The sequence below is a fragment of the Cervus elaphus genome, chromosome 33 (genome assembly GCF_910594005.1).
Source record: "Cervus elaphus chromosome 33, mCerEla1.1, whole genome shotgun sequence".
NCBI classification, from domain to species: Eukaryota; Metazoa; Chordata; class Mammalia; order Artiodactyla; family Cervidae; genus Cervus; species Cervus elaphus.
In genome coordinates, this window is record NC_057847.1 from 63269932 (window position 1) to 63289548 (window position 19617).

General features: G+C 42.0%; 1 protein-coding gene across 6 annotated transcripts in view; it reads left to right on the forward strand.

The window, feature by feature from the left end:
- The window catches only part of ZRANB3 (zinc finger RANBP2-type containing 3), a 278640-nt gene that overhangs the window by 235779 nt on the left and 23244 nt on the right, over positions 1-19617 (forward strand). For all 6 annotated transcript variants that reach the window (XM_043894549.1, XM_043894548.1, XM_043894550.1 and 3 more), the window contains 5 exons: positions 5587-5992; positions 8995-9186; positions 13087-13178; positions 17001-17102; positions 18261-18403. In XM_043894549.1, coding sequence (XP_043750484.1) covers positions 5587-5992; positions 8995-9186; positions 13087-13178; positions 17001-17102; positions 18261-18403 — 935 coding nt within the window. The remainder of the gene's footprint in view (positions 1-5586; positions 5993-8994; positions 9187-13086; positions 13179-17000; positions 17103-18260; positions 18404-19617) is intronic.

A 19617-nucleotide genomic window follows, 5' to 3' on the forward strand; every position in this document is an offset into this window, starting at 1 on the left:
CATATATATGGAATTTAGAAAGATGGTAACAATGACCCTATATGTGAGACAGCAAAAGAGACACAGATGTGTAGAACAGACTTTTGGACTCTGTGGGAGAAGGTGAGGGTGGGATGATTTGAGAGAACATCACTGAAACATATGTATTACCATATGTGAAACAGATCACCAGTCCAGGTTGGATGCATGAGACAGGGTGCTCAGGGCTGAGATGACCCTGAGGGATGGTATGGGGAGGGAGGTGGGAGGGGGGTTCAGGATGGGGAACACATGTACACCCATGGCTGATTCATGTCAATGTATGGCAAAAACCACTACAATATTGTAAAGTAATTAGCCTCCAATTAAAATAATTAATTTATTTTTTAAAAAACCCAAAAAACTCTAGTGGGAACATGTTGATCCCAAACTGACACACTGCTGTATTTCAAATGGATAACCGTCTATGGCTATACCACCCTGAACATGCCCGATCTCGTCAAATGGATAACCAACAAGGACCTACTGTATAGCACAGGGAACTCTGTTCAGTGTTAAGTGGCAGCTGGCATGGGGGGGGATTTGGGGGAGAATGGAAACATGTGTATGTGTGACTGAACCCCTTTGCTGTCAGCCTGAAACTATCACAGCATTGTTAATCAGCTATACTCCAATATGAAATAAGAAGTTAAAGAAAAATATGAATAGACAGTGAAGGTCACCAGGTTTGGAGGAAATCCTCTCATGGGCAAAGCAGAAACCAAAATATGTGAGGACTAGTATGTAAAACAAAAAAAGGATAGAAAAGAAGCAGAAACATTGTAATGAACTAAAGAAAACTTAATATGCCAGCAAATTTGGAAAACTCAGCAGTGGCCACAGGACTGGAAAAGGTCAGTTTTCATTCCAATCCCAAAGAAAGGCAATGCCAAAGAATGTTCAAACTACTGCACAATTGCACTCATCTCACATGCTAGCAAAGTAATGCTCAAAATTCTCTGAGCCAGGCTTCAACAGAGGAGCCTGGTGGGCTACTGTACCGTGGAGTCGAAAAAGTCAGACATGACTGAGCACGCGCACAGTCACCTCTGCTGTGGATCCTTCAGTTTTGGACTAAACTGGATCACTTCCTGTGGCGTCCATTTGTCCCGCCCTTACCTACTCGCATGCCTCTAGTTATGGAATCTCCTTTAAATGCCTGCTTCAGTTCCTTCCACTTCTCCTGCACCTGCTGCTGTTAGACCGGGTTCCTCCCAGGCCTCACTGTGATGATACTACCTGTGAAATGTCTGCAGTTTGTCTTTCTCTGTTACCTCTATCATTGTTAGGAATTTTCAGGGTGGAGTTCAGTACCCCAGACTCCAGCTGAGAGTCCCTGACAAAGGGGACTTCCATTTGGTGATAGCCTTGTGAATAAAAAGGAACTGGCTTTATGAATAGACCCGTAAGTGCCTGAAAGCACCCCAGTAAAATTTGGTAAAAAGGTGTATTAAAGAAACCAGCCAAAACCAAAGGCCACAATGGGACTTCCTACTTCTCACCCCAAAGTGAGCAGTAGAGAAGATTACAGGGCTCGCTTCTGGTGGAGACACAGTACAAGAGGAGCACCCCTCTGGGACTCACGAGCCCTGAGCTGTGTCCCAAGTTCTCAGGCTGAAAAAAATTCAGATTAACAACTCATCCTCCAGGGGTTGGGACTGAGTCACTGAACTGAACTGAACTGAAGAAAACAAAAAACCTTCCATTCATATTCACAAGAAGTAAAAGTATTTCACCCACAAAACAGGAATAAGGAAAGGGAATAATCAAAGAACAAGGAAAAGCTCTTAGAAAGTGAACCTGTAACATCAGAAAATAATAATCTGATAAGGACGAAAAGGAAGATAATGAGGAAATCACACAGAAAGTAGAACAATAGAGGTGGGGAAAAAAATGTGAGAAAAAGTAAAGAAAATCAAATAATCAGTTCAGAAGATTTTCCCTAATAGAAATTCCAGAAATAAGAGAGAAAACAGAGGGAAAAAAATATAAGAAAATCTCCCAGATCTGACTAAAAAGATTTGAAGGACATGGGTTTTTCTGAGTGCTTGGGATCATGAGTAGAAACCAAAACACAGGATCACACTAAAGCCACTGATCTCCTGGCTTTTCCACCCTTCTTACTGTTCTGCTGTTTCCTTCCCTGGTATCTCTTCCTCTTCATTCCACTCTTAACACCCCTCTGCTTTCCGTCCATGACTTCTTACCTCTTCCTCCCTCTGTTCATGACATCCAGGCCTCTGACTGGAACCACCTCTGCTTGTCACTGGAACCACCTCTGCTTGTCACTGGTTCCCACACATGCACCCAGATGTTTCTTTTCCTTCAACTGTGGACCTGCTTCCTGGAATTCACCACCCTGGCACCCACCAGTCCTCATACATATCTAAAAGTAAACTTTTATTTCCTTATCTCTTCTCTTTTTGCTTTCTATTCTAAGATAATGAGACAATAATAAGCCCATTTATCTTCCTATATTCCCTGTAATGATAATTGAAAATGTCACCCATACAGTGTCATAAGTCAGAAATTTAGAAGTCTGAGGAGCACTGTAGTCCCTTCCGTCCTCCTCACCCCTCCCGTTCAATCATTACATCCTAGCAGGTCTTCTTGATGATAAGCCCATGTGTCCTGAGTTCCCAGGCAGCCCTCCTATCCCATCGCTCTTCTGTGTGAGGTCATTGGACATTTGAGAAGGAAATCTGTGGTGAGGAAAAGGTGAACAAAATAAACTAGTACAAAATTGATCCTAGAGTTAACTTTAAAAGACTAATTTGTATCTTCAGATTTGAGATGATACTGCACCTACAAATAAAATCAAAATACTATGAGAAAGGAACAAGAGGGAATTTTTACATGTTAATAATATGACTGCCAAACTAAAATAATCTTATGGAAGCACTGAAAGATAAAATAGAGCTAAATATGTTTAGAGGGTAAAAGACACAAAGAAGGAAAATATGAAAGTAAAAGGTGACATCAATGTCCAGGTCCAACATTCTGCTAGCAGAAATTCCAGAAAATCAGAAGAGAGAAAATGAAGAGGGAAAAACTATCAAAAAAGAATAGAAATGTCCAAGAACTAGAGATGAGCAATACTATACAAAATTAATAGAGTATCCTAGGTGCTGAGCAGAAATCATATAGATATAGATGACACATAGAGATATATAGACATAGATCATTGTGAAATTTTAGAATACCAGGGATGAAAAGAAGGTTCCAAAAGCCTCCATAAAATGAAGAAAGAGTTTGCAGCTACAAAGGAACATTGTCAGTATCATCAGATGTTGGAAGAAATAGAGCAATTTCTTCAAAGATTTTGGAGAATTGTTTGCCCAACAAAACTACAGAGTTAGGGCAAAATCAGGTCATTTCGAGACATGTACAAGGACTCAGAAAGTTAACCTCTCTTGTAAAATCATTGTCGTTTAACTAGAAATAGCTGGTAGAATTTGTTCACATTTGCTGAACATTTGCCAATATTTTCAAAGTTCCAGGAGTTCTCTTTGCAGTGCTGTTGTATGAAATAGAACATTCTCTTTAAATGCATAACTATATTTGTTTCTTTGTTACTTTTTTAACACCAAACTTCCTGAGTCTGATAATCTACCTGCTTTCCTCCACCAGTTTCTTAGAATTTCTCTTGTGCATGGTTTTAAAAATCTTGTCTCATGGTTGATTTCATTCTTTATATTTTTGTCTAAATTGTGTAACTTCCACAACTTATTAGATAACTTTGTAATAGTATATGAGTATATAAATAGTAATCATACAAAATCAAAGTTGTACATTATTGAGGACTTTTTTTCCTAAAATATATGTTTTAATTATACCAATATAGGAACAACATAAGTATTCCTTCTTCTCTTCCTACCTTTTTTCCTTTTTTTGAAATTAAAATATTTGTGATTATCTACATTATTATAAAGTTTGCCATCTTAACCATTTTAAGTGTATAATTCAGTGACATTGATTACATCCACAGTGTTGTGCAACTGACACAACTATTTTCAACCCCCGTACAGAGGCTCCATCACCTTTTAGCAGTAACTCCTTTTTCCCTTTCTCACAGCTCCCAGTAAGCACTATTCCTTCTGTCTTGATTAATTTGCTAAATCTTTCATATTCAGCACTAACTAAAGAATACAGATAAGATTTATCATGTAAGCTTTCTCTTTGCAATATTTGGATGTCACCATAGTATCTGTAATCTCTTGTGGCATAACAATTTACCCCAAAACTCAGTGCCCTAAAACAGCGATAGTTGTGTATTTTTTCTCATGGTTTCTGTGGATAAGGAATCCAGCCAGGGTACAATGGAGATGACATGTCTGCTCCCTGAAAAGTGGGGCCTCTGCTGGACGATCCCAAGACTGGGAGCTGGAATCTGAAAGCTTCTTCACTCACACGTCTGACTGTCACTGGGGGGCCCATGTGCGGCTGTCAAGTTGAATACCGATACATGGTTTCTCCAGTGTGGCCTGGGCTTCCCCACAACATGGTGGCTGTGTCCCAAAGGCTAGGGTCCCTCCTGAAAGATAAGGAGAAGGAGAGAATGCCAGAAGCCTTATTAGCATCAGTGACCAAGCCTCAGAAGCCACACAGTGATGATTTCACGGCATTCTGTCGACAGACACCGTTACAAAGGTGCACAGACCCCACCTCTAACTGTGGGTGTGTCAGTGTGGCATTGTGAGCCAAGTGTGTGAAATGGGGTAAGAAGTGGTGTGGCCATTTTTGGAAGTGCAGTCTGCCACAGCATGTGTCCACCATGTACCCAATTCAGGCCTTGGCAGGACTTCTCTAAAATTAACTCCTTTAATTTACCTTAACTGCTGGCTAATCAGCTGTGGAAATGGCTATTCTCCTTTCTCCTAATTAGGAGGTTGAAATTTACACATCAAAAGGAAGATGAAAAACATGAGATCATGAAGTTGCTGCTTTTGGAAAAGAGAAATCTGTTTCTTAGAAACAAGATAATTATTAAACTATGTCTATTAAAGAAGCTGTTCTAATTCATATCTTTACTGCATTTGAAAATATTCCTTGGTCAGGAAACTATTTTAATATGAAAAATATATTGTTTATGAACATTGTGTTTATAGTTTGGGCATGAAAACATTTTTCAAGTCTTGACTGACTTGAAATATTTAAACACACAATTGCTTCCTTTCCCTGACATACATCTAGAGGTCAAAGTATATTTTTATTATGTGACTTCTGTAGCCAAGTGACCTAACTTCTCTAATGCTTTAGTGTTGTAATTTGAAATTTGGGAAGAGTGATAGTACCTGCCTCACAGAGCTAGCATGAGGATTAAATGAGTTGATATGCACAAAATGCTTCACATGTTGTAAGTGCTAAAAAAAAAAGTTAGACCAAAGTATATGGAGACAGTAGTGGTATTCTACATATATGTATATATGAAGAGTCATTGCAGGATTGAATTCATTTCCAATAGGGTATTCAAAAGATAGAAGAATATGGTTAATGACAAGTTTGTTAAGCTATTTAGGAAGAACACACTCAGTAGTCTCTTAATTTAATAACTTTGTTTTTTCCTAGTTTGAAAAAGAAAAACAGCGTGATATTCGATCATTCTTTTTACCAAACACTAAGAAAAGACAGTTGGAGACCTCCTGTGATGAATCAAGGGTATCCCAGGAGAAAAATACTGTAGTGCCAGCAGACCCTGGAAAAACAGCTACAAGAGAGGATGAAAGTGATCTTGCACCTGAAGCTAAAAAACTGAAATCGGTCACCATCGATGACCCTTGCAGGCCCCCTGAGGAGAAACCGTGCCGGCCTGGGCAGGCCGAAGCTCGGCTCGCGGTTGGGGCCTGTGAGGCCGAGGCCCCGGCCACCACCCCAGGCCTCCGTGGCGAGGGCTGGCAGTGTGCTCTCTGCACCTACATCAATGACTCCGCGTTACCTCGCTGTGAGATGTGTGAGAGTCCGCGGGCCGGTGCTGGTGAGTACATGGAGGGCGACCACGAGGCGGGTAGCCGTGGTGTCTTCAGATAACCTGTGTGTTTAGGGACAACTGCTGTCATCAGAGATCCATGACTGGGTTCCGACTTCAGCTTTTAAGCTGGAGGAAGAGCTTCACGTAGTGAAGACTGTGAATTTATCCCCTTGTGGAATGTGAAAAGCTCCCAGTTCTGTCAAGAATGTATATCCCTCAGCGTCTGTGACATGGCATTAATTTGGCACAAATGGACATTTCTGATTAATGCCAGCAGGATGTGAATTCAGTGGGCAGGAATAGAAGCTCTGTTGCTATGGCAGCAAATATGCCTTATAGCCATAGACCTGCTGTTTTCTTTCCTCTGTAGATAATACTTGTTTTTAAAGAAATTGTAGATTATTTTGTTTAAATAGCAGAATGAATCCAGTGTAGCTTCTTCGCCTACTGAAATATTTATTGTGCCATGTTTCTCCCATGACAAATCATAAAAATTCCTCTATTGATCTTCTTTTAAAAACAAAATCTCACGTCTGTTTTATGAGTTTATCCTTTTCTAAAACATGCTATTTAAAACTAGAAATCATAAACATACCTCAGAGTATGTTTTGCATGCGTGATATGCCATTTTCTGGTGTTTTATTTTTGAAATGATTATTAACAACTGTGGTTGTCTTAAGAAAACATCATCAGTATTCCTTTGTTTCCAATTTTAGAGACCACTTTTATGGTAACTAAAAATGCCAAGTGGATGGTTTTGGAAACTAGAAGAAATTATAAATTAAATCTTATCAAAGTGTGTAATGATTATACACACGTCCCCATCATATGTGAATTCTTCAGAGTCTTGACATTAACAGAAACTCAGCAAAGATAGAAGCTCTAATGCTCCAGTTCCTTCCTGCTTGCCTTGCTCTCCTCTGCCTTAATTTTGATCTGAAAGAAAATGTAATCAGTAGCTGAGTCTTTCCTCCTTTGATTCTGGGTGTTCCTCCCAAAACTGACAAGTCTGCCATCTGGGTGATTATATTTGTAACGTGGACACCTGTTGTCTATGAACTAAATTGGAGCCACAAGATTATCCCATATAATATCTGCCATAATTTGCATTATCTCATTCAATTTCCAACTGCTACAGGCAATAAAAATAAAGTATCTTGTGACTACAAAATAATATTAGTTCACACAAAGTCTATAAATTGAATGACTGAGCAATAAAAATCATGGTTTAATAGGGTTTTATAAGTTCTGATTTTTCTTTATGATACCAAGAGCAACAATGAAGATTTCTAGAACCATGATTTAATAAGCAACCTGTCAAGCAGCCTAAAAAAACAAAACACCTTTTGTGAATATGAAACAATCTCATTTAAGAACAATACATATTCCAAGTAACAGTGATATTACCATATATGATAGTTTATTATTAGATTAATACTACTACAGTTTGACATAATCATTTCCAACCTTGACTTGGATGCACCCCAAAAGTATTAAAAAGCAGAATTCCAATTCATCTAAATTTTAAAATCAATACCTGCCACATAACACTTTGAGGAAACAGTGAATTCAAAACATTAAATGAGGGATGTTAGGATACAGGACTGGAAAGTCTTATAAAGTTGCTAACTAGTGGTCTCTGGTACATTAGCTGAAATTTGCTGTAATGTACGTTGAATACTTGCTGTTGTTCAGTCTCCAGGTTGTGCCTGATTCTTTGTGACTCCATGGACCGCAGCACTCCAGGCTTCTGTGTCCTTCACGGTCTCCCAGAGTTTGATCAGATTCATGTCCATTGAGTCAGTAGTGATGGCATCCAACCATCTCACCCTCTGTCATCCCCTTCTCCTTTTCCCTTCAGTCTTTCCCAGCATGAAGATCTTTTCCAATGAGTCAGCTCTTCTCATCAGGTGGCCAAAGTATTGGAGCTTCAGCTTCAGCATCAGTCCTTCCAATGAATATTCAGGATTGATTTCCTTTAGGATTGACTGGTTGGATCTCCTTGCTGGCCAAGGGACTCTCAAGAGTCTTCTCCAGCACCACAATTCAAAAGCATTGATCACTAGAGTTGTCAGTATGTAACATTTCTCTTGTGCTTTGTTCTTAACATCTATTGCTTATCCTCTGCATCTTATACTTCATACTCCCAGATTTGCATCTCTCATTTGAATTCCAGATTGGATGTATGCAGTGACCTACGTAACATCTCCACCTGGATGTCTAAGGGGTACCTCAAGTTTAATATGTCCAAAATGGAATTCTTGATTTACAGTCACTACATCTAACACCAAAGTTTCTCTTCCCCTGTCTTCCCCTATTGTGCTAAAAACCTGGAGGCAGCATCTTTGATTTTTCCTCCCATCCTCATGAAGTTCTGCTAGTGTAGCCTTTACAAAGTACCTTGATTCCAGTCACCACATCTTCATTGCTACTGTCACACTGGAAGCCACCAGCATCTCTCTCTCTGATGCCTTCTTTTGGCTGGTCCTTCTCTCCACAGCAGAAGGAGGGATCCTTTAAAAACTTAGATCATTACATTCCTGTGCTAAAAACCTTTTAATGGCCTCCAGTGACACTAAGGCTCTAAGCCAAGAATATAGGCCCCGTGGGGCTAGGCTTCCCAGATCCCCGAGCAGCTCTCACCTCCAGGGAGCCTCCCACCCCATCCTCTTACTCACTTATTCTCTTTAGCAGAAAAGATCCTGTTTGTTTGCCTGTTTATCTCTGCCCTTTGGAATGGAATCTCTAGGAAGCAGGGACCTTTCTGACTTGTTCCCTCTGCCTTTCCAGCACCTAGAGTGATACTTGGTGATCCCCAAGAAATGTTTAGAAAGAATGAACAGATGTTGTTGACTTTGTTTCTTTTTGTACCACTCAGCTGTGACATTTTTAAACTCTGCTTTCTGTACTGACTTTAGGGTATACAATGACTTTAGCTAAATATAGATGTAAATTATTTGTTTTTCACAAATTATTTTGTTTGTCGTACAAATTTGTTCTACAAATAGGTAGCCTCAGCCACACCCAGAATAAAACCAAAAACGAGAAAGATGATTCTCAGGACACCTCCGAAAAAATTCACACTAGTTCTGACGGAGAGAAACAAGTCCTGGCACATTCAGCACCTGAACCATTAGCTGAGAGCAAGGAAGAAATTTCAAAAGCTGAGAGTGAAGACAGGCTTATCCCCCCAGGTGATGGTAAGTCTTGTTTCCATTTCCAGGATCCAAGTAATAACCGTACGCTTAGACATGGAACACTGTTAATAGGTTTGCGATTACTACCTTGTTCCAGGTTCCTTGTATTCCCTTTTATATTAAAAATACCAACCATTTGTAACTACATACATAAACACCAGATGGCTAGAAAAGCAGAGCTGTTGGCATTCAGATGTTACAGAGAGAGCTAAACTCATATGGGCTACGTGTGCTGTCTCCAGCCTGTTGCCCAGCTTCCACCAAGCCTGGCCCATTCTTGCAGTGAGAGCATGGTTTTGATATTTGGGAGTCCTTTTGGACACCATGGTTTGCTATAAGATTGACAGATGATTGACAGCCACTTAGGAGATCATTAATCCTTTACAAGTGAATTTCTTTTATTTTTTATTATTTTTGGTTGCACTGGGTCTTTGTTGGTGCATGTAGGCTTTCTCCATTTGCAACAAGTTGGGGCTTCTCCCCGTTGTGATGTGCAGGCTTCTTGCCGTGGCTCCTCGTGCCCTGGAGAACAGGCTGCAGGCACATGGGCACAGTAGTTGCAGCATGCAGCCTCAAGAGTGCAGACTCAGTAGTTGTGGTTCACGGCCTTAATTGCTCTGCGGCAAGTGGAATCTTCCCAGACCAGGGATCGAACCTGTGTCCCCTGCACTGGCAGGCGGATTCTTATCCACTGTACCACCATGAAACCCATACACATGAGTTTCTTTTAAGTGGCTACAATTAATCAGCATATTTTATATTTAGAGTTTTGAGGGTTGTTGTTTTTTTAAGTAAAATGTTTTTAAGGAACATAATTTCAAGACTATGTGAATCATGACTGTGTTGAGGACCAACCAACCATGTAGTGTCTCAGGTTTGTTTACTTCTTTCATTGATTCCATTCATTATTTATGGCTGCAGTGGTTGGCAAAAACCAGCCTGTACGTCATCCCTCACAATCTTTGTGCGCCAGCTGGCAAAAGATTTTGAGTTTACTGTGGGGTTTTTTTCTTTGTTACTCAGTTTGTGACCATAGTAACCCACAGGTTGGTGTTTCATTATAACAACCCCAAAGTGTTCGGGATGGATTGTCAAAGTTTTTCTTTTAAGTTAGTTGCTGTTAAACATAGATATAGTCTAGAGTTAGATTCATAGCTCTAAAAAAATAAAAGTGTTAGTCGCTCAATCGTATCCAACTCTTTGCACCCCCGTGGACTGTAGCCCACCAGGCTCCTCTGTCCATGGAATTCTCCAGGCAAGAATACTGGAGTGGGGTGCCATGCCTTTCCCCCAGGGCTCTTCCCATTGACAGGCAGATTCTTTACCGTCTGAGCCACCAGGGAAGTTAAACATAGATATAATTTGGTGTTGGATTCATAGCTCTAAAATGAAATGTTTATTAAGTATTTCTAAACTCTAGGCATCTTCCTTTCTTCTGTACTCAGCTTTCCTTTCCTCTAACTCCTCAAGGTCTTCCCAAAACTATCTCGCAATAGATTCTGTTCAGGTCTGTTCATTTTAATGGCCTTTAAGTAGACAATCTGGACTCAGGTTTTTTGTCTCTAGTTCCCTTGTTTGTGCTGTGACACTGGCCCCAGTGTGGATGAAACCATTGCTCTCGGACAGTGTCCAGGTCAGTGAACAAAATATCAGACCCAGAATCAGCGACTGGCAACTGTCATCAGCTGGGCCATGAGATTCTCCATCTACAGCAGGGAAATACTTGCTTGTTAGTTACAAATCGGTCCCTTGATGAAGACGCATGTTAGCTTTACTTACACATTCCTTTCAAAAATCACTAGACTTTTAGAAATTCTATTCTGCTGGTGAAATTTGCATTGGCCTCATCTAGTAGACAATCCTGGTATGTTCCCCTATACCTATTCCCTGTTTTTTTCTTTACTTCTCAGATTGCTGGGCTGCAAAAGCGACATTCTTCACATCTGCCCACTAACACCGCTTTCCTTGAAAAATAGAAGAAAGAGAAGGGACATTATAGTAAAATGCTTCTTCTACCCACATATGCTCTTTTAGAACCAGAGTGGTGTATACCACTCTGGAATTGTAGCTTCATTCTAACTGGAATTCTGAGGGTCTGGAAGGAAGGCCTTTTCTTCAAAAGATGCTATCTGGTGTTTGGAACCATTAAATTATACTTCATGAAAAAAATGAAAATTACATTCCCTGATGTAACTAGCAGCTACCAAAAAACATCAGCTGATTTGGAGTTGTTCTCATAAGGCTTTTTATCAAAGAGTGACTTCTGATCTTTAAGCACATAGTTCTTCAAATCTGGAGACAATGATTATGATAGGCACTTATTAAGAGATGGGACTTCCCTGGTGGTGTAGTGGATAGTAATCCACCTGCCAAGGCAGGGGACACAAGTTAAATCTCTAGTCTGGGAATATTCCACGTGTCTTGGGGCAACTAAGCCCATGTGCCACAACTTTGAGCCCATAGACTAGAGCCTGTGCTCCACACAAGAGAAGCCAACCCAATAAGAAGCCTGTGCACTGCACCTAGAGAGTAGCCCCCGGTTGCCATAAGTAGAGAAAAGCTTGCTCAGCAATGAAGACCCACAGCCAAAATAAAGAAAGAAAGAAACTGCCAGTTTAGCTATGACACAGTAACTGGTTATTCCTCTAGTGATGCATGTTTGCTTCTTTAATAACAAATTTATGCTTTCTCATCCTATATGCAAGTTTTTGGTGTACATTATAACTTTTCATTTCAATCCCAAACCACAGTAAAACATTTTGAAGACATTTTGAAGGTAATCAAAATCAACACTCGGAAATGACAATGCACACATCTCAAGTGTGGTGTCGAAGTGACAGTGTTGTAGTTATGACTAAGCTCTTGCTCAGGCAGTGCAAACTACCTCACAACTGTCACCTGGCCAACCGTAGCTGTAAAATGCCAAGGCTGTTGACTGGAAGACATGCCAATTTCAGATTTATTAAAGTGTGGGGAAAGCATACATTTTTGAATTTATGAAATATGGGGATAATCCACAATCTGAGTTTGTAAAGTGACTGATGTCTCAATTAGAAATATTCAAATAGATGGTACCGCAAATAAATCATAGACTTGTGGATCTGGAAAAATACTGTAAAGGGTCACTGAGGAACCATGGCAGAAGTTAAGAGCATCAGCTCTGGAGCCAGATTACTGGGCTCTGTTACCAGTGGCCTTGGGCAGATTGATGTGCCTTGCTTCCCTCCTCTGTAAGACACACAACTTGTTTCTGAGAGGTGTTAATATAAGTGCTTAGACCAGTACCAGGCACATTGTAAGTGCTTGATAAGTGCTAACTAATTATTATTTAGATCTGCTTGGATAACCCTATCCTTTCTGCAGAATATATTGGTCAGTAGGACTGAGAAAAAAATAAACAGAGATGATGAGAAAGACGTCTTGTTCACTCATCTCCTTTTGTGAATATGAGGCACCAGGCCATAAGGCATCAGTCATTTAAGTGGCCCTCAACATAGCAGTCTTGCTGTGGATAATCAAAATAGTGTTCATTTGGTCTCAACTTAAACCCTCTCTAGCAATAAGAATAGATTCTAGACTCCTTCAAGACTGATAAGGACTCTTTCAGGGTATGAAATTCTCCCTTATGCCTAATGCTTATCTTTTTTTAAGCAAATGCTGAATTTCTTTTTTTTTTTCTTGTTGGGTCATTAGCAAAAGTTCCAAAGCAACTGGTTACCATATAAGCCAGTATGCTCTTAGATCACCTGCCATGTTTTATTTCATGCCCAGGTACGTGTTTGTCAAATGTGCTGATATATTTGATACAACTCTTTCATCATCCTAACCCACACAGGATTAAAGTAAGCTCTTCTGGATAGAGGGTAGATATGCCTTCAGGTTCTTTTTTATCTTCTTCATTAGAACAGTTGAAGAGTTCAGATGCTTGGCCACTGTATGATACCCTGATGTTTTGTGCAAGTAAGAATACTGACCGGATTCATGTCTATACTAAGGTAGGCATCATGTGGATTCTGGAAACATACACAAAGCTTCCTTTTTTCATGTTCCAATGGAGATAATTTTATTAGCAGTGAGATGGGTAGTGAGTTCTTTTCCTCCTTAAAGCTAATTCTCAGATTTCTCTGTTAAATCTAAAGACAATGAGTGGCAAACAGCTTGGTAGTTAAAAAGTGCAGACTCTAGGGCCAGGGTGCCTAGGTTCAGATCTGTTACTGACTGTGGAATCTTGGACACAGTACCTAGCTGCTCTGTGCCTATTTCCTCAACTGTAAAATATGGAGCAGTCGTTGCCAGGACAAGATAAGCTGATTCCTGGGAGGCCCTTAGCACAGTGCCTGGCCCTGGTGAACTCTCACTCCGAGCGCCTCCTGCACTGACCCTGCAGCAGCAGCGTCCTTACAGAAGCCTAAGCCTGCCCACACATGCCGAGTAAACTCTGGGAAGCTTTAATAACATGACTGCTCATGGCCTGGGTTAGCAGCGCTCAAACTTTTCAGTTGCAGGACCTCTTAGCACTCCTAACATTTGCTGGGGACCCAAAGACCTTTTGTTTATGTAGGTTATGTTGTTGTTTAGTCACTAAGTCGTATCCAACTCTTTTACAACCCATGGACCATAGCCCACCAGGCTTCTGGTCCATGGGATTTTACAGGCAAGAATACTGGAGTGGGTTACCATTTCCTTCTCCAGGGAATCTTCCTGACCTAGGGATGGAACCCCTGTCTCCTAAATTAATAGGTAGATTCTTTCCCACTGAGCCACCAGGGAAACCGCATGTGGGTTATATCTCTTGATATTTACTGTATTTGAAATTAAAATAGAAACACCTTAAAATACTTATCCAGGTGAAACTAGCAGTAATAGGGCTTACCTGGTGGCGCAGTGGATGAGAATCCGCCTGTCAATGCAGGGGACCCGGTTCAGTCCATGGGTCAGGAAGATTCCACGTGCCGTGGAACAGCTCAGCCTGCGCTGCACAACTAATGAGGCCGTGCTCTAGAGGCGGCAAGCTTCAGCTGCCAAGCCCACGTGCTGCAACTACTGAACCCCACGCACCTGGAGCCGGTGCTCCACCGCAAGAGAAACCTGTGCACCGTCAGAGTAGCTCCTGCTCAGCACAACCAGAGAAAAGCCCGGTGCAGCAGCGAAGACCCAGCACAACCAAAAATAAGTGAATAAGCAAATAAAAATGAACAAACTAGCACTAATAAATCCATTGCATACTTATATAAAAAGCATATCTCTGTGAAAAATAATTATAATTTCCAAAACAAAACCAATGTTTAGTGAGAAGAGTGGCATTGTTTTCCATCTTTAGCAGTTTCTCCTGAAGGCATAATAGAAGACGGTGGGATTCTCAGATGTGCCTCTGCGTGGAAAACTTCCCTGGACATTCCTAAGAGAGTAACAGTGGAAAAGGCAAATGGTGTTGCACTAGTATTATAAAACTTATGTCTCTCTGGGTCTTCTGAAAGGGTGTTGGGGACCATGTGGGAATCTTTGGCCAAGGTTCAATAGTATGAGTATTTGAGAAAAAAAAATTACTGAGATTTATGAACACTTTTGCTTGATCTACAGTTCAAACTTCTAATCTTTACAAGTATCGTAAAATAGGATTTGTGAGTTTTTAAACACATGGGCCATTCTATTGAAATAATGTCATTTTAAAGATAAGTTAGGTTGGGCCTGCCCAAACTCAATTATAGGTTTTCTGCTAAACCAAATAATTAGATACAGAGAGATGGTGTACCATGTAATAATCTTCAGTTCTAACTGAATATTGGAAGATACTGCTAGAAGATTAGGAGACGGCTAGGATCATGAATACCAGAAGCTCCAAGCAGTCTCCATTCTGGGACCACTGCCCAGAGCGACATCAAGAATGAAGATAGGCAGGACAAGTTTCCCTTAAAGGCTTCAGCCTTGGTCTACCATGTGGGACTTCTAGACTCGGGGAGCACCAAGAAGCCCCTTGCTCCTCTAGAGACAGGTCTAAGTGTCTGAGCCACCTCCTGCCCCTCGTGAGACCATCACCTGAGAATAACAAGAGAATGGCTCCCCCAGGGCCTAGAAGGTCAAGAATCCAGAAGGCAGACCCCAGGCAGAGCACATGAATTCAGAAGCCCTTAAACTTCTTACTGTGTACAGTGAAGGCCCTGCATCCTGGATCATCATGTCAGGGTATTTCCTCCTCTGGTGGAGACTGGAGAGAAACTGCAGATGGCAGAGGGTAGAGTGTGCCTTCGTTGTAGTTCAGTCGCTAAGTCGTGTCCGACTCTTTGTGACCCCATGGACTGCAGCATGCCAGGCCTCCACGTCCTTCACCATCTCCCAGAACTCTGCTCAAACTCAGGTCCACTGAATCAGTGATGCCATACAACCATCTAATCCTTTGGCACCCCCTTCTCCCCCTGTCCTCAATCATTTCCAGCATCAGAGTCTTCCAATGAGTTGGCTCTTTGAATCAGGTGGCCAAAGTATTGGAGCTTCAGCTTTAACACCAGTCCTTCTAATGAATATTCAGGGTTGATTTCCTTCATGATTGATTGGTTTGATCTCCTTGCTGTCCCAGGGATTCTCAAGAGTCTTCTCCAACCCCATAGTTTGAAAGCATCAGTTCTTCGGCACTCGCTCTTCTTTATGGTCACGTCCGTACGAGAACGCCCTGAGCTGTATGAAAAGCGGTGTGCCTGCCACCAAGCAAATATCGCAGCCACCTTCCTGACCTCTCTCAACAGTCTCGAGTGCATTTTTACCACTCTTCTAAATGCTTACGTGTCCCCTTGCCATGAAACATTATTCAATCAATTTTCTAAACCCGAGACACTAAGCAGGTGAAATGTCAACAGGGATTTTCACAGCTACAGGAGAGTTCAGAAGAAAACTTTTCTCTTCACCTTGCTGCTGCTAAGTCGCTTCAGTCATGTCCGGCTCTGTGTGACCCCATAGACGGCAGCCCACCAGGCTCCCCTGTCCCTGGGATTCTCCAGGCAAGAACACTGGAGTGGGTTGCCATTTCCTTCTCCAATGCAGGAAAGCGAAAAGTGAAAGTGAAGTCGCTCACTCGTGTCCGACTCTTAGCGACCCCATGGACTGCAGCCCACTAGGCCCCTCCGTCCATGTTGCCATTGCCTTCTCCTCTCTTCACCTTAGGAGACCTGAAATAAAATCTAGAAACAGAAATTCATATAAAAACCCCCATTCAGTGCCTGAAAGAACACCCTTTAAAAGGAAGAGCAGTAACAGATGTTTAGCATCTTATGTCATGTTAATAGTATACCTCTAAACTGTTCACTTCAGCCAGAACCCCACGTCTGATGGGAGTTCACTTCAGCCAGAACCCCAGCCAGAATAACAATTACACATCTGAACTTTTAATCACTATGTAAGTACTTCTTGCGTATTTTTCTTTCCCCAAAGTGATTGTGGTAACTGTAACATTTCTTTCTGGCTGAGAGAATTAGACAGAATATGGGTTAAACTTTTGTTTATACAGTAGATTTCTATATACAGAGATTCTTCTTTCACTTCATAAAAGAAATGCTTCATGTTTGACTGATGACACCTCTCTCCATGGTATGGTTTACCCTTAGACCAGATGTAGCGGGAGCTTTCAGAGGGCCTGGCCCCCTCCTGGGCTCCGTATCCTCTCAGTGGGGGCAGTACGGGTGGAATCTTGTCTGGAATGAGCTGCCTCAGTTTATCAGTGTAGAAGACTGGGCATGAAATGCAATAATAGCATTCTTTACTTTTAAAGTAATTATTAGTGCCTACAGACAAAATGGATTAATACTGCCTTCCTCATCTATAATCAGGATGGAAACCAGATGAACTGTAATTTCATTCCTTTGGATATAAAATTAGACCTGTGGGAAGATTTACCAGCAAGCTTTCAGCTGAAACAAAATCGCTCCCTGGTAAGAACCGTCCTGCATATTTGTTCTGAATGAAAATTTGTTGAGTAATCTTAAAGACCATTTTTGAGTTTGATAAAAGCAGAGCAGCTTGTGGCCTGCTGCAGAGTCAGATCACTGGGTGCACTTTAATCAGTCCAGGCAGTGCCTATGAATTTACCAGGATAAACGTGAAATCTGTTACCCTGGTGAACAATCACACCTCGGGTTGCTGTTTCTGTGGATAGACTCATCCTCACATCATTTATTTTCTCATTCACAGGATTAGCAGCTGTGAGGTTGGTATCTGACAGAATCACACTTTATCTTTGTAGGTTAAGTTCTAACACTGACGAGCTCTGAGAGCGGGGATAACACCATGTGGGGGGACTCCATTCCTCATGGGAAGCAACAGGGTGCAGCCGCAGGCCACGTAGTTGCTGGGGAGGCCTTAGTTCTGATCGTGCTGACTGATCTTCACTGCTCAGGAGGGTCAGCGTGTGTGGGGGCTGAGCCAGCATGCATCATAGTGCTGTTTACAAGAATACAGTGATGATGTTTTTGCATTTGAGCAGAAATGAAAACACTGGCCGTGGTCGGCTGCACCCATCTTAAAAGAAAAGGTAGCCGTGAGCTGTTTTCTTTGGTGTCATCTAATGCTGATGCTCAGATTACCAGAAAGTAGCCAATTACATATAACTGACGAGTAAGGCAGAGGAGCAGTAGCCCTAGTGAAATGTCCCAGACTCATCATGGGCATCTTTTTTCCCGCGGGAGTTAGGCACTCAGCTACAAACGGTGCCTGCCGCTGTCACCCCTCAAGACCCACTGCCCCCAAAATCCGGTTTTGCCTCGGCCACTGTGGGGGTGTGCGCGCGTTTGGTGTCAATGAGCACATTACTGCTGTTGGTCTCTGTGCGTGAAGGACATGTGCCGAGTGTCCTAAATGGTGTCTGTAGAGAGCTGATGGCTTGGAAGAGACCTCTGCAGAGCTGGCCATGGATGGTTCACAACAAAGGTAGGAAAACTGCATCAAACTGAAGAAAACCTTAAACCGTGAGACTCAAAGCCTGTTTGGGGTTATAATAAAACATCCGTTTTCAGATGCTATACGTAGCCTCGCTTTCAAAGGAAGATGCCTGGCGAACTGTACACTCTTTTCATTATCTCATTTCCCACCAGATCTTGAGGTTTGTTCGAGAATGGAGCAGTCTAACTGCCATGAAGCAGAGGATCATCAGGAAAAGCGGGCAGCTGTTCCGCAGTCCAATTCTGGCTCTGGAACAGATCGCAAAGCAGCAAAGCAAACAAAACAGCACTAAGAGGTATGAGTTGCCTTTCTTCATTTTGTATTTTATTGTTTGTCATAGTTATTTCTATAGGAGTGTCAGACATTTTATGGAACCACTAACAAAATTCTGATGGATTAAGAGAATATGATACATAAAAAGACAGCGTATTTTGTAGCAATATAATTAGATATTTTGTGAATTTGATCACATCTGCTGGGGAAAATCAAAGTGTCTGGCTCTTGCTCACTATGAGTCCTGCTCATCGAGAGAGAGGCCAGACTCGCAGGTTGATGGTGCTCTTGGGACGTGAATCTCGGGTGTGATTCAGCGTGGCAGCTGCTTCTGTTTGATGTACCACCGCCCAAGTAGGCTGTGCGTGTGTGCTCAGTTGCGTCCGACTATTTGTGACCCCACAGACTGTAGCCCACCAGGCTCCTCTGCCCGTGGGATTTCCCAGGCAAGAATACTGGAGTGGGTTGCCATTTCCTCCTCCAGAGGATCTTCCCAACCCAGGAATCAAACCCGTGTCTCTTGTGTCTCCTGCATTGGCAGGCAGTTTCTTTACCACCGCGCCACGTGGGAAGCCCCTACTAGGGGAAGGTGGCGGTTATCATGCCCATGGTTGGAAGCAAAGTAATAGGAAAGGTTGACTATCTCGGGTTTGTGACTTTCACCTTCATCACGATAGGGTGCCTTTCAAATCTCTACACGATCCCTTTCTTTTCTCAGCAGCAGCAGCAGCAGCATCTTTGCCTCACAGAGACATCCCCTTGTGTGATCTGAAATCCCCAGTCTCTGCAGACTCTTTGTCAGCATGAAGCAAAGATACTGAGGAAAAGCGGGCGGCTGTTCTATAGCCCAGCTCTCATTTTGGAAGAGATCACAAAGCACCAAACCAAGCAGCACAATTGGCAGGAAGAGGCCCTTTCTTTAGCTCTTGCTGTCTCCATATACCTGTAATTTCTCTTCATCCTCACATCCAGCATTTTTATCATCTCTAGCTTTTTCCATGCACATGGGTGACAAAAATCCATGAACTGTATCCAATACAGTTGCTTAAGTACATTAAATCCTCATGCTGTGAAGACCTCTTCCGCTGTCTCAAAATATCGTATGTGAGAACATGGAAAATCGTTAAGGGTAAAAATAAGTGTATTAAAAGGTTGCTGTGTTCAGTTACTCAGTCTTGTCTAACTCTTTGCAGCCACATGGACTGCAAAGCTCACTATGCTCTTCTGCCCATGGAA